Source organism: Boleophthalmus pectinirostris, unplaced genomic scaffold, assembly GCF_026225935.1.
Source record: "Boleophthalmus pectinirostris isolate CB_2022bp ecotype Guang Dong unplaced genomic scaffold, ASM2622593v1 HiC_scaffold_846, whole genome shotgun sequence".
Taxonomy (NCBI): Eukaryota; Metazoa; Chordata; class Actinopteri; order Gobiiformes; family Gobiidae; genus Boleophthalmus; species Boleophthalmus pectinirostris.
Window position 1 is genome coordinate 1 of NW_026571526.1, and position 14,362 is coordinate 14,362.

Consider the following 14,362-nt stretch of genomic DNA (forward strand, 5'->3'; position numbering starts at 1 on the left):
CACTTAAAAAAGTAGTCTTTGCGTCACGTACCGTTGTATTGTATGCATATAAATGTAATCAACTAGATCTATTTGTCTGTAATAGCAAGCCTATACAATTGTTGTGCTTGAAATGTCTATATTTTTATACACTTTTACAGACCAAACCAAAAGGAATGTGTCTTATGTGCACATATGGTTTTCATGGCTGTAATTTAGTTTTTAACATTCCAGGTTTAAGCCTTACTTAAAGGTGCACTGTGCAACTTTTCTGGAGGGTGTCCCACTTACCTTAATTGTCTCCATGGAGATTTTGTTGCATCACTGGAAATGTTCAACCTTTGGCTATCATACATTTATTAATTACCTCCTTGAAAAACATGTACTACGAGTGGATCGCCTCCCCACAGATCTGACCTGTAATTTTGCCAGGTGTCAGCTGCATCTGTCCATGGAGATAGATACATTTAATGCATACTGTGGAACACTCCACTCAGGGCTATAATATCGCCATAGAAACAACAACTTTAAAATATTTGAAGTACACACAGGGAGAAATGTAGTGTAAAATATTTTGTGAAACAAAAACCTGAAGTATTACTTCAGTAAGTGCTACTTATTGTGCCCCAAAACATATCCTTAAAGTCTTCTGCGGTTTTAATGCCAATTCAGTCCACATTTGCATTATATCAACATCCTCTCTTCTATTATTAATTGTCTAAATATGACTCTGTTTTGTTTTTCATCAGGAGCTGTTGACTTTGGCCAAAAGAAAGAGGGTGGATTCAGGAGACCAGGATGAGCCAGTTAGCAAACCTGCAGCCTCTACTGACTCTGAGACATCGGACAGTGACGATGAGGTATGACAGCAAGATGGTCTGAAATTTTGTAATTTTAGTTAGACAATACAGTAATGATATATCCCTCTCACGTAGTCTATGACAAGTGTAGTCATATCTATACATAGCAAAAAAAATTTTTTTTACCTAATGTTTTTACTTAATTATAACAAACTATCCACCCAATAATTTCTCATAAATGCAACTGATCCCATTAAAAGTAAGAAATAAGAAGTGGTGAAAAATGTCATAAAATACAACTAATGCTATATCCTACTTTTTGAATGCATGAAATGTTTTGTGAACGTTCTGCAATAACATATGTCTCTTTGTTTCTCAGTGGACGGTGGGAGGCACCAAAGGTAAAAAGAAAGTCAAACCAGGTAAAGGGTCTGAAAAGAAGACCACCACAAAGAAAAAGGTTCACAAAGCCACGGCGTCCGGCAGCTCAGATGGAGACAGTTCAGCTGAAAGCTCAGCGCCAGAAGAAGGTATGTTTAAATAGTTTATATATATTTGTGTCAGTGCTAAGCCGGGACAAATGGAGGCGGTCATATCCACAGCGACAGTAAAATTGATGTCAAAATATGGGGGGAGGTGTTAGAAGTTTGTTTATTGTTTATCTTGCAGAGAACTGTTTTGTCTTTTACAAAAGTAATTGCTATATCACTTTCCACTCTTAAGGGCACTCAACTGGGGCTTGAATTTTAATGAAAATGTCCCACATTTCTTTGCTATGGAAAATTACATTTACCAGAACATGTAACTTATCTAGTGTCTTATAAGTTCAAATAATAATACATTTCTCATAATACTTTTGATTTTGTACTAACTAAATATTTGTGCACCTCTCTTCTATAGGTGAGGTGTCTGATTCAGAAAGCAACAGTTCATCCTCCAGCTCAGACTCGGACTCTTCGGAGGATGATGTTTTCCGGGACGGTTACGACGATGACCTGATGGGTGATGCAGAGGACAGGGCCAGACTCGAGCAGATGACAGAGAAGGAGAGAGAGCAGGAGCTGTTCAACCGTATCGAGAAACGAGAAGTGCTAAAGAGGCGGTGAGTATATGCAAAGTCCAGACTCAACATATTGTGACAGAGTGGTATATTGTGATATACAAACATGTACAGTTGTTTAGTGATTAAATCTATGAAGGCCCCAAGTTCGTATAGTAAAAAAAAAAATCCCACATACTAATTGATAATAAAAGGTTCACTGTGTTGCTTTTCTAATGGAGGGTTCGCCACCTACATTTGTTCATTGAGATGTTATTGCTCTGTGTAGAATGTTTCGCAGTATGGCATTAAACTTATCTATTTATTTGGGTGTTTTATTGCTCAAAATAGATGGAAAAACATATATGTTTACTGTCAGTTTGGTTGTTGCTTCACAGATCTGACCTGTTACTTGGCACAGTGGTGTTACTTACTTGTTTTCATGGAGATATACAAGTTTTAAATGCCATACCGTGGAACATTCTAGTCAAAGTAATAACTTCATGGAGAAGCAAATGGCAGATCCTCCACCAGAAAAGTTGCATATTGCACCTTAAAGCTAGTATTAAAACTTGATACTTTATCGATACTGAAAAAAAATGTAAATAGGACGAAACCAGAGTCGTTTCCTGAGTAGTTTCAAACCGTCTTTTCTTATCAGAACTAGTATAAGGCCACAGAACATTACAGAAACTACTATTGTTTTGTGTTGAAATTTACCTTCTGTTGTAATTGTGTTTGTATTATCATTGTGGTGTCAAAATCGGTATCGAGGCGTACTTTAGTTTTGAAATCCAGTTTGTGACAACACCAATAAAAAACAAAAAAAATGATGTAATCACTGTTAAATCTGGATTTGCATAATTTATTTTAAAATATTTCTTTGCTGTTGTCATACAAATTTTGGTCTTTATTTTATATTAGTTATATTTGTCTGATATAAGTTATTAATACATCGATTTATATATCGTGCATATTGTGCATATTTTTGTCCAGGTTTGAAATCAAAAAGAAGCTAAAGACGGCAAAGAAAAAGGAGAAAGAGGAGAAGAAAAAGAAGCAGGAGGAAGAACAAGAAAAACGAAAACTATCTCAGGTTCAAGAACCAGTGGTACGTCTGAAATAATCATTACGATATTATTAAAAATTGCTGTAAAAAGTCTTTATAAGCATCATAGAAAAGAAATGCTTATGGAGTGCAGCTAGCACCACAATGTATATTATACTATATTTTGTTTTGTACAGGTAATGTCACACAATAAAGAAAGGCGATCCAAACGGGATGAAAAATTGGACAAAAAATCTCAAGCCATGGAGGAGCTAAAGGCCGAACGAGAGAAGAAGAAGAACAAAACAGGTGTGTAACTGGAGCTGCTTGGTTTTTGTGCATAAATATTGTGATAAGCTTTCTTTGATGTGTGGGCTGACTCTGAGCAGCTGAACTGCTGGCGAAACGTGAGCCTCTAAAGACGAGTGAAGTGTACTCAGATGATGAAGAGGAGGAAGAGGAAGATGATGATAAATCCTCTGTGAAAAGTGACCGCAGCTCACGATCCTCATCCTTTTCTGACGACGAGTAAGAACTGTTATTTTCTAATTAATATATATCTTTATTTAACAATCTGATGTACAAACTATTCACACAATTAATAAACTTCTTTTGAGATTTGAAATGTAAGAACTCAGAAATCAGTGCTGACCTGTTATCTGAATAAAGAAATATAAAGGATAAAAAAAAGCAAGTTTGTTGTCCTAAATGGACTACATTATGTAAGAAGGACCAATCTGTTATGCTTTTCTAATCTATAAATTAGAGGAGCACCAGTATTAAAAGTCCTGTATTAAGAAAAATGGCTTCATGTGAGCTTTTGGCCATGTTACACATTTGAATAATTATTAGTCCATCAACATCTATGCAGCTCAAAATGTTCTATTTCACCTTGTGATGTCATCGAGAAGTAGTTTTCAAATTAACAGGTACTTTTTTTGTTTGGTGGAGATGAGCAATTCCAGTACTGAAATAATCAAAATGATTTTAATGAAAATGTATGGAACTTTAAAACACAGTGGAACTAAAGATCAAATTAACAGTTTTGGTCATATTACCACATGACATTACATGTGAGTGTTTTTACTTTTGAGAGAAGCATTCAACCTAAATGTGCAGGGCTTGGTGTTAAACGTGAATGAAATAAAACACAACTCCAGGTATGTTTTTGATGAAGAAATAACATTATAACATAGATGAGAAAATAGCGTAATATGAGCCCTTTAAGCTATGTACAATCTTCTTAATAATGTGGATAAAACTTGGAAGATTCTATGTCAGTATTGTACCAGGCTCTTGTAAAAGTTATATTTGGCTTGATTATAACTTTGTTTTGTCCACAGGAAAGAGGAGACTCCACCAAAGTCGCAGCCAGTTTCCCTCCCAGACGAACTGAACAGGATTCGATTGTCGAGACACAAACTGGAGCGATGGTGCCATATGCCATTCTTTGCCAAAACAGTCACGGGCTGCTTTGTGCGGATAGGCATCGGCAACAGCAGCAGTAAACCAGTCTACAGGGTGAGATCACAAATTCATTTTACTAGCATATAGGCATGTCACAATAACAAGTTTTGAAGCATGATATATTGATACAGATATATACTGTATGATATTATATATATGCCACTGACAAAATAACAGTAATGTAAGATAATACCAGTAAACCAATTTTGAAATAGATGGTCTCATTAAAAGGCCGAGCTGCAACAAATAAATAGCAGAATGAACTGATAATTACTCATAAAAGTTAGTCATTCTCCCCTCTACCGTATCGTATTGCAACTAATATACCCCAAATCTCCCCACTGTTGCAAAGAAAATGTATCCACGATAAATACTGAGTCTGAAAATGTGCAAGTCATAGTGATAATCATGACAGGTCTACCCATACAAGTAGATGGACTTTTATTAAATTTGGTTGATGTTTAATTGACAATCTTTGCTGTCTGAAGGTGGCAGAAATTGTGGATGTGGTGGAAACGGCAAAGGTGTACCAACTTGGCACGACGCGAACAAATAAGGGTCTACAGTTGAGGTGGGTGCCCGCTTTAAATTATGGGACTAAAAATCCAATTAACACAGTTTTGGTCATATTTCATATATGTATTATATATTAATATATTACATATTTGGTGCTTCTTTTCTTTTTCTTTCATTTTTCTAAATTTGTTTATGTTACTTCTACATTGCATACAAATCATACAAAATTTACATTACATCACAATTAGTAAAAAAAAAAAAAGGTATTTTGCACCATCTTCTTTTGTAACAAAGTGGCACACACTCACAAAAAGAAAAAACAACCACATTAACACTCTCCATCAAAATTACAAAAAAGTTACCCATCCTGACAATTCATATACATAAAAATAAGATAAAAGATCATATTGAAGTAAAAAGTGTATATTTTTTGTTGCTTGTTATATATTATGCATATTATGTAGTCTTATATCATTCCGAATGTGTCTCTTTCAGACATGGCGGTGACACACGGGTGTTCAGACTCGAGTTTGTATCAAATCAGGAATTTACAGAGAACGAGTTCATGAAGTGGAAAGAGGCTGTAAGTACACTAACTGTAAATGAAATATACTGTTATTGTGAAATTACTCAAATTAACATTTTTGTTTTTGAAGATGATGGCTGCTGGGATGCAAGTACCAACACTGGACGAAATCACCAAAAAAGAGCAGTCTATCAAAGAAGCCCTGAATTATAAATTTAATGACAAAGACATAGAGGATGTAAGGATGATTTCAAAGGATTTAACTTGAGACTAAACTGGGTTACTTTTACTACTATTATTAAGCATTACAACATTTTCATGTTTTGTAGATTGTAAAAGAGAAGGACAGATTTAGAAAAGCGCCTCCAAATTATGCCATGAAGAAAACGCAGTTACTGAAAGATAAGGTAAACATCACAATACTGTTTAAAAGATTAACTTGCGATGTTTGAATGGGATTTTGTAGGAAATAATGCATATTCACTTGTCATTATGTTGATACCAGGCCATGGCAGAGGAGAGTGGCGATGGTGACAAAGTGAAAGTGATCCAGGATGAACTGAACGAGCTGGAAGAAAGAGCCGAGGCCCTCGATAGACAACGAACCAAGAACATCTCTGCTATCAGGTCTGTGACGTACAAGTCACTTCATAACTTGTACATATTACAGATTACTAGTGTTGTAACCATAGACTGTATGTAAGAAGTGGACTAACGGAGTGTGACGTCGGCTCCGGTCAAATGAAGCTCCTGAGGCTAGCAGTTATAGGAATTAATTTGGAGTCAAGTTCCATTTTGGGAATAGGAATTTATTTATGGACAAAATAGTGAAATAAAGACACCAGGATCATGTAGAGCAAGTGTATACGAACATTTTAAAACCAAAATAACAAGGCTCACTGCAGCAGTTATAGAGAGAGGGATGATAATTTTTCAATGCAAAGTCAACTGGAAACGGTCGATGGAGCCCGGAAGGACCCCCATGTTCACTTCCTATCTGGAACACGGCAGCTAGTGGGTTAGCTATATCCATTTATATATGCAGTCTATGGTTCTAACTGTATCTAATTTTATTGTTAAAGTTAATTGTTCTGCCATTTATATCTGATATAATTTTTTCATTATTTAATTTTTTCCTTAGCTATATCAATCAGCGAAACAGAAGCTGGAATATTGTTGAATCTGAAAAGGCTCTCGTGGTAAGCTTTATACACGTTCTCTTTTAAATAATCAATATCAAATCAAAAATACCTAATTGCATTGTATTATTGTTATGTTTTTAGTTGGAAGGACAGAACAGCAAAAACCAGCAGATGGATCCTTTCACGAGAAGACAATGCAAACCCACAATGGTGTCCAATGTAAGATAATGCCATGTTTTGTAAGTTTTCACCTCCACTGTATTGTTCCATAAATTAATTTTATATCCTCTGTTTTGGTGTTGTAGGCTAGAGATCCTTCAGTACACGCTGCTATTCTTGCTCATCTTAATCAGAAGTATGGGTCTGGATCGACACCAGATGTACCAAACACAGAGAAGAACAATCCGGTAAAACTTCAAAAATCTACCAATGTTATAAGAAGCTAACTTTGTATAACATGATTATTAGCCTGACTAAGCAATAGACAGTAACGAGGACTTTTTTATTTTATCAGTATGTAAAGAATTTTAAGTTGGGCAATCTATAATTAAAGATGCACTGTGTGACTTTTTGGGTAGAGGGCCCACCACCATGTAGATGTTATTGCTTTGCCTGGAATTTTTCACAGAATGATATAATAGGTCTGTGGAGAGGTGGGTCCACTTGTAATTGAATGCATACTTTTCAAGGTATTGTTTTATTGTAAAAATGCCTATAATTAAATAATGAGCGTAATGCTATCCTGTGGTACATTCGAGGGAAAGCAGTGTCCCTACCAATCTTCATAGACACATCAAGGTTACAATGTGCACCTTTTAAGTTAGAATTAAGTGTACATTTGTTCTAGTCTCAAGCCTTAAAAATTGAGAGATTGAGATTGCTTTGTTGAGTGTATTACATTTTTTTCCCCAGGGTGAGAAGACAAACCCTAAAGATAAAGATGTCCCCAAACCCACCACAGACCTCTCAGAAGACCTGTTTAAAGTACACGATTTTGACGTTAAAATTGACCTACAAGTTCCTAATGCAGGTGAGTTTATGCTTTTGGTAAAGGTACTCGTCTCCTTGGGAGAAGTAAGAGATATATTGAAAAATTTGTAATATTGCAGTTGTTGTTTTGTAGATATGCAAAACTATTCAGTATATTGCCAGTAATTAAAAGAAGTAGACTGACCGTAAATCCATGGTCCAGTCATGTGGGCACATTCTAGCACATTTCTGATTCTGGTCCACCAAATATATTGAGATAATTCTAGAAAGAAAATGTAAGATTTCAATATCACCCACCCCGAATCCTTAAATTACTATGGATCTGATCCAATCTGCTTTGGATTTTTCTTCTGGAAACATTTTGAGTGATTACCATTCCACTGTAGCTGCCTGTCAGCACAGCCGGTCCTCTCTACATTCTGTTAGAATTCAGAAGAGTCTAGATTCAGACTGTAGAGCACGACAAACCTCTGTCCAAACTTGAGACGGTCCAATCTCAGGTGCTAATTTGTAGCACGTCTCTCAAATATGGACATGTCCTCTTGAAAATTCTTGTGACATTCAGAGCAAAATATATAACTTCTTTTATCTGAGATAAGGAATAGTTGGGCACTTCGATTGTTGACTCTGAGAAAATCCAGAGAAAATTTCTCAGTCACTTATGTCGTTGTTTTGTTTCTCCTTTTTTTTGACTGTAAGCAGCCATTTTTGTTTTTGACGTGAACAGATCATGCGTCCCTCTGATTGTTTTTTCCACCTGTTCATTACGTCCTCTGAAATCAGGGAGACCAGTTACGCCTACAGATCCACTTGTCTTTGTAAAGTTTTGTCAAAGCGTTTGGTTCTGGCTGGTTGGGTAACCATTGTAGACCATTAATTACTGTCTAATTTGTTGTTACAGAGGCCAAGTCTTTGTCCGTGAGCTCAAACGCTTTACCAGTGAAAGATGGAGCCCCCCGCCGCTCTCTGAACCTGGAGGACTATAAGAAAAGGAGGGGTCTGATCTAACGCAGCTGTCCCGAATGACAATGCATGTGCAACTGGTTGACTGAGCGCGTGAATGAGACTATGTATGAATGAATAAATGAATGAATGAAATGAAAACTGATTGAATGTTGCTGGAGGAAGTGTTTCCGACTGTTCAACCTAACACAGAGTAAACTGAAAGGCTCAAAGGATCTGTCTCGGAAAGATTTGTCCACTTTTGTTTTTTCTTTTTACATTATCACGCAATCTGATGTATCAAGATGTATTTTTATGTATTAAGCTCTGCTCCATTATTTTTAAGGACATGCTTTTTTTTGTTTTGTTTCAAGTCCATTTTTGTGTGTTCCCTCAAAAACCTGGAATGGACAAAGACACTATGATAGACGGCTTATATACAGTAGTTGAAGTGTTTCGGCATTTTTCACTTGGACATATTATGGAATTTCTATCAAGAGTTGATTTTTTTTTGTGTCACTATACCTCCAAAATGTGATCTTCCATCCTCATTTTGGAACCTAAATAATATTTTCAATGTTTATTTTCAACTGAATCAACCGTGACGCCAGCTTTCCATGACAAATGTGAAAATAATGGGACTTGGACATTGAGCAGCACAGGACATTTTTTACATTTTAAGTCTATTGAAAGAATCCAGTTTAAGAGAAGACATTTTATTCTATGGCTGGTTCGTTTCGTTTTGGGGTTTTTTCTTCGGTTGGTTTTTAATGGGACAAGTTTCCTTCCCTAAAACTTACCAGAGCAGATTCTATGTGTTAATGTATCTATAGTCAGTTCCTGTATTGATGTGGCATGCCATGTAAATATGCATTTTGGAGTGAGTGCGGAAAAAATAAAAAGGCACTGTTTCATACATACTGTCTCAATTGCTGTCTTTTGTGTCAAATAGTTTTAAGAATATGTTTTGTAAAGTAATAAATATAAACTTGGATAAGGACTCATATCATTTACATAACATAATTACAACTGAGTTAAAATGACCATAATCAGTATGGTGAGTAAAATAGTGAGCAGTTAATATACTGTAATTAATATTTTTGATAAAACGAGTTGTAGTGCACAGAACAAAAATATAATCATTTTGTACCGGCACTTTTGTGGACGCTCTGTTTGGGTCCTCTCAGTCCTTCCTGGTCCACGTATTGAGAAGATCACAAAATTATCCTCACTTCTCAGGCTTTGACAGCTATATTCATTAATTTTAAGCGTGTTTCGTCTTAATTTTCTTGAATAATGCTTCAATGACAACCGGATGACTTGAGTCAAGTTGATATTTTAATGTTTTTTTCGTCGGTAAGTTAGTGTTTTTCATCAACTAGCCTGTTAGCAATTAGCTTTGTCACTTTAGCATTGAACCCAGCTCTGTTTACCCTGGCTTATTTTAATATTTGCTAAGGAACTGTTGGTGATATTGGACTGTATATATTGTACTGGAATCACAAATTGTAGAAAACTATAACAAATTAAATGTAAGGAACTATGTCGTGAGATCTGTAGCCCTTATTTCATACATACATCGTAATAGACAATTTAAACGTCAAATAAGTGGCTAATATAAGGAAAATAGTATGACGCTTAATGAAAATTATAATAACATTTTTAAAAGCTTTGTGTCCGTGTTGCTTTTACTGTATTGCACGAATGTTTTGGATACAGTTTTGTGTGAAGAGTTCACTACAAGTTTATTTCTGTAACTATTCTTATTATTCTTCTTGTATTTTATAATTATTTTGTGCTATTTAATACCCTTAAACCTTTTTGTCTTTCTTTCCAGGATGCAAAATGTCTTGGTTTACTGATCTGGCAGGGAGAGCTGAGGACTTTCTGAATAAAGTGGACCAAGGTGCTGCCACAGCTTTGAGCAAAAGTCAACAGAGAACATCCTCTTTCTCCTCTCCATATGAAGAAGGAACAGGAGACAAACCAGAGTTCAAGCCTGAAATAACTCCAGCACATTATACTTCACCTCAAAATGCTCAAAGCTTTATCTCCACTGCAGCCGGAAATATCAAAAAATCAAATACAACACTTTTGGCTGGGACCGCGAACGTGCCCAGTGCAGCGAGTGGTGGTGCCAGCACTGCCAAGTCTCCCACTGGTTTTGTACGGCCCAAAAAGAGCGACCAGGATGTGAACGATGATATGCTTTTTGACTTTCTAAACAGTTCAGATCCTCCAGTTGGAAACAGAAGAGATTCAAAACGTGAAATTAAAGTTACTGTGACAGAAACACTAAGCCCCACTCCTCCCCCATTGGTAGCACCCCTCACTGTCTCCTCAGCCCCCTCCACGCCCCCCTCCACTCGTGGTGTGTCCCGGGCCTCGAGTCTTAGTTCTCTGTCTGCTCTGAGCATCAAAACATCAGAGGAAAGTTCAGCCAAAGAGCCAGGTCAAGGTACATCTTGTTTATTTTAAAGAGTTTTTTTTTTTTTTTACACTATATTAACAATAGATTTATGGGTAAATAATAATATTACATTAGATAATAGACAATAGGCAATAGACAATAGATAATAATATTACTCTAGATAAGAATTGTAATGTAAGCCACTGTTTAACTGATGTATAAAATAGTCATGAATGACCGCCCATCTGTGTGGCTGACAGACACTCCTGAAAGTTCAGACTCTGGTTTGGCTCCTCCCCCTCAAGAGCCAAGTCGCCCTGAGGCTCTGCCCACAGAGGAACCCCAGGGGCACGTCCTGTCTAGCCTTCGCCTCGAGAACCAGCTCTTACGCACTGAAGTGGCCTCTCTCAACCAGGAGATGGCTTCAGTCATTCAGAGAGCAAAAGACCTGCAAGATGGTAAGAGTCAGGCCTCGTTAAATGGTAAAGCAAGTGGTATATTTTGCTTAACTTGTATTATATTTCTGCCTTAGAACTGAACCAGTCCCGTCTCCGTGCTGACAAATGGAACTCGGAACAGTCAGTGACAGATCGCACTTTACGAGAACTTCGGTCGCAGGTTGATGATCTCACAGAAGCACTTTCTGCCAAAGACGGGCAACTCGCAGTTTTGAAAGTCAGACTTGATGAAGCTGATCAACTTCTCAAGTCTCGTAGTGCAGCCCTGGAGGAGGCACAGAAAGAGAAATCCAGGTGTGTTTTTTATTGTAATTATTATGTTTGAAGTAACCAGTGGCCTTTAATTAGTAAATCTTCTTATATTTAATGTGTCATTAGAATTATGCAAGACCACACAGAGGGAAGCAGCATGCATTCCCAGGCTCTTGAGACTATGCAGGAGAGGCTCAGAGAGGCTGAACTGACTCTGCGAAGGGAACAGGACAGCTTTCACCAGATGCAGGTAAATATCTCATTAGAGACAGTATTTCATATGCTCTTATATATTCTCAAAATGAGTAAAACTGATTATTTGGACCATAGAGTGAATATGCTGCCCGACTGTCTAAGCTGGAGACAGAGAGACAGACTCTGGCAGAGACTGTGACTTTATCAGAGCGGCGCACTTCAGAAGAGAAAGTCCGGGCCGACGATTTTCAGCAGCAGCTGAAAAGTGTCAAAGCTGCAGCAGAGAGCGCGAAGCAGGAGCTCCAGGAGTACAAACAGAAAGCTGCACGCATCCTGCAGGTGTGGCTCAGTACACCTGACTATTATAATGTAATATGACAGAATGTGTTTGACAATGTCATATATAAATATTGACAGTCCAAAGAGAAGCTGATCAGCAGTCTGAAGGAGGGCTCTGGTCTGGACTCTCTGGACGGCAGTGGAGCCATGGCTCTGGAGCTGGAGGACCTGCGGCACGAAAAAGACTTACAAAGAGAAGAGATACAAAAACTACAAGGGCAGATTCTGACTCTTAGGACAGAAGTGCAGGTACAATTCTGTGACTGAAAATAAAATGTAAGAAAGTTGTTATGTCATAGATTTATTTCTCTTCAAAAGGATATGGAAAACCAAGCCATGGCTGAAGCTGAAAGTTGGCGGGAGCAGCAAGTGAATTTACAGGAGCAGCAGGCAGCACAGAACAGAGCAAAGCAGGAGCTGGAGGCCGAAATTGAGAGATACAAACAAGTGAGAGAAGAGGAACATAAAATATGTCTAATAAGAAGACTTTGAAATATCTTAATATATATTTGCAGGAGGTCCAGTACTTAGAAGAGGAACAGCATCGTGTCAAATCCTCTCTACAGAGCCGCATCAAAGACAGAGAAGATGAAATTCAAAAACTCAGGAACCAGGTCTGTCATAATTATTACCATAAACATCCTATTTATTTTTATTTTTTTACCTATTTTACCTATAACCTGTTCTCAGCTCACCAACAAGACCATAAGCAGTAGCCAAACAGAGTTGGAGAATCGGCTGCACCAGTTGACAGAGACGTTGATTCAGAAACAGACGATGCTGGAGGCTTTGGGGACAGAGAAAAACTCTTTAGTGTTTCAGTTGGAGCGACTTGAGCAGCAGATGAAGGCATCACAGGGAGGACAGAGCGGAGGAGCCACCATCAACATGAGCACTTTAGAGGGGCCAGGTAGATTGTCCTGACAGTACGGAATCCACTGATATAATGGAAAGAATATGGATATAATCTTGGATAAATTCATTCTTTATTTATTTTCAAGGTGCCAGGCAGAGAAATACACCTGTTCTATTCAGTGACCAAGACAGCCCTGGGGTTTATGGGAAAGTACGCAAAGCAGCAAGTACTATTGACCGCTTTAGGTAAGATCTACAGTATTGTGTGTGCATATTCACATATTGTTTCAGTGTGTTCACATTAAAAGAAAAAAATTATATCAAAATGTCATGTGTTTTTTTAATCAACCTGTTCTTTTTGTATAATTTATAGTGGGTAGTAACCATCACTACAAATATTTAATTAATTAATTAATCTATTTATTTATTAGAATTACGACGAATTACGACGAATTTGTTAGCAAGCAATTTCAACATGAATATACTGGAGTTAACGCAATATCTGAATTTTAAATATTTTATCTTTTTCAGCATCAGATTGGGAATATTCTTGAGACGTTACCCAATGGCCAGAGTTTTTGTCATCCTCTACATGGTAAGTAATTGCGTGAAGATGTTGTTACATACTTATTACCTATAACATCATTTAACATACATGTGTCTTTAATAGGCTGCTCTACACCTCTGGGTCATGATCGTTCTTCTCACATACTCACCAGAAATTCACCAAAGTTTACCAGATGGACGATAGATAATTGCAAATAGGCATACAAAATTTCTTTTTATGCCTTTTTGGTTGAAGGACGGTTCATGCTGCAGATATTCGGGCTCTGGGACCCAATGCTCCTGGATTTGCACAGAGAATGGATAGAAATGACATTTCTTTTCTACCATTTCACCTACATAAAATATAGATGACAACTATGTTCAAAATAAATAATTATTCATAGAAGAAGAATAGATTAATATGGGCAGATGTTTTATCAAAGGGCATATTTAAGTAGAACTTAAGCTACTTTTTTTCCCTCTCATTTCCAGACATTTTTTTCTGAGATTGTATTTAACATAATGTAAAATCAAGTCTTTTAATAAACTTAAAGTGACCTGGGACATTTATGGTTGTTGTAGTGTCTGTGTAATTATTATTTACCTATTTACATTTTACAGGAAATGCAGCTGTTATTAAAAATGGGTTAAAACAATATTTGGTGGGCAGGTGGGCTTAATGGCGATTGGCATAGTTTGCCAAACCATAAGCTAAATCTACATTAAAAGAACATCAACAAAAAACTGACATGTCAGACAAGTCAGTACGAACAGCAGGTTATGCATTTATTTCAAGAGAATAAAGTAAAGGGGGATGCATTTATTTTTATTTACAGAAGCAGATCATAAACTCTGCTT

General features: G+C 37.0%; 2 protein-coding genes across 2 annotated transcripts; both read left to right on the plus strand.

Moving 5' to 3' along the window:
- Positions 1 to 722: 722 nt before the first annotated feature.
- rtf1 (RTF1 homolog, Paf1/RNA polymerase II complex component) lies at positions 723 to 9,367 on the plus strand (the record flags this gene model as incomplete). The annotated part of the gene is made up of 17 exons (XM_055166527.1): positions 723 to 839; positions 1,159 to 1,309; positions 1,680 to 1,881; positions 2,815 to 2,929; positions 3,064 to 3,175; positions 3,256 to 3,394; positions 4,210 to 4,387; positions 4,822 to 4,904; positions 5,345 to 5,432; positions 5,506 to 5,613; positions 5,705 to 5,782; positions 5,881 to 6,002; positions 6,517 to 6,574; positions 6,659 to 6,736; positions 6,823 to 6,924; positions 7,430 to 7,547; positions 8,409 to 9,367. Coding segments are annotated over 17 exons (1,956 nt in total), but the record flags the coding sequence as incomplete, so codon positions are not given.
- A 255-nt stretch (positions 9,368 to 9,622) lies between these two features.
- On the plus strand, positions 9,623 to 14,074 carry golga5 (golgin A5). The gene is made up of 13 exons (XM_020921731.2): positions 9,623 to 9,805; positions 10,287 to 10,907; positions 11,120 to 11,317; positions 11,392 to 11,611; positions 11,696 to 11,819; positions 11,900 to 12,103; positions 12,182 to 12,352; positions 12,422 to 12,550; positions 12,619 to 12,717; positions 12,794 to 13,013; positions 13,105 to 13,204; positions 13,490 to 13,553; positions 13,629 to 14,074. The coding sequence occupies exons 2-13, from the start codon at positions 10,295 to 10,297 to the stop codon at positions 13,707 to 13,709; spliced, it is 2,223 nt and encodes a 740-aa protein (XP_020777390.1). The 5' UTR covers positions 9,623 to 9,805; positions 10,287 to 10,294; the 3' UTR covers positions 13,710 to 14,074.
- The last annotated feature ends 288 nt before the right edge of the window (positions 14,075 to 14,362 follow it).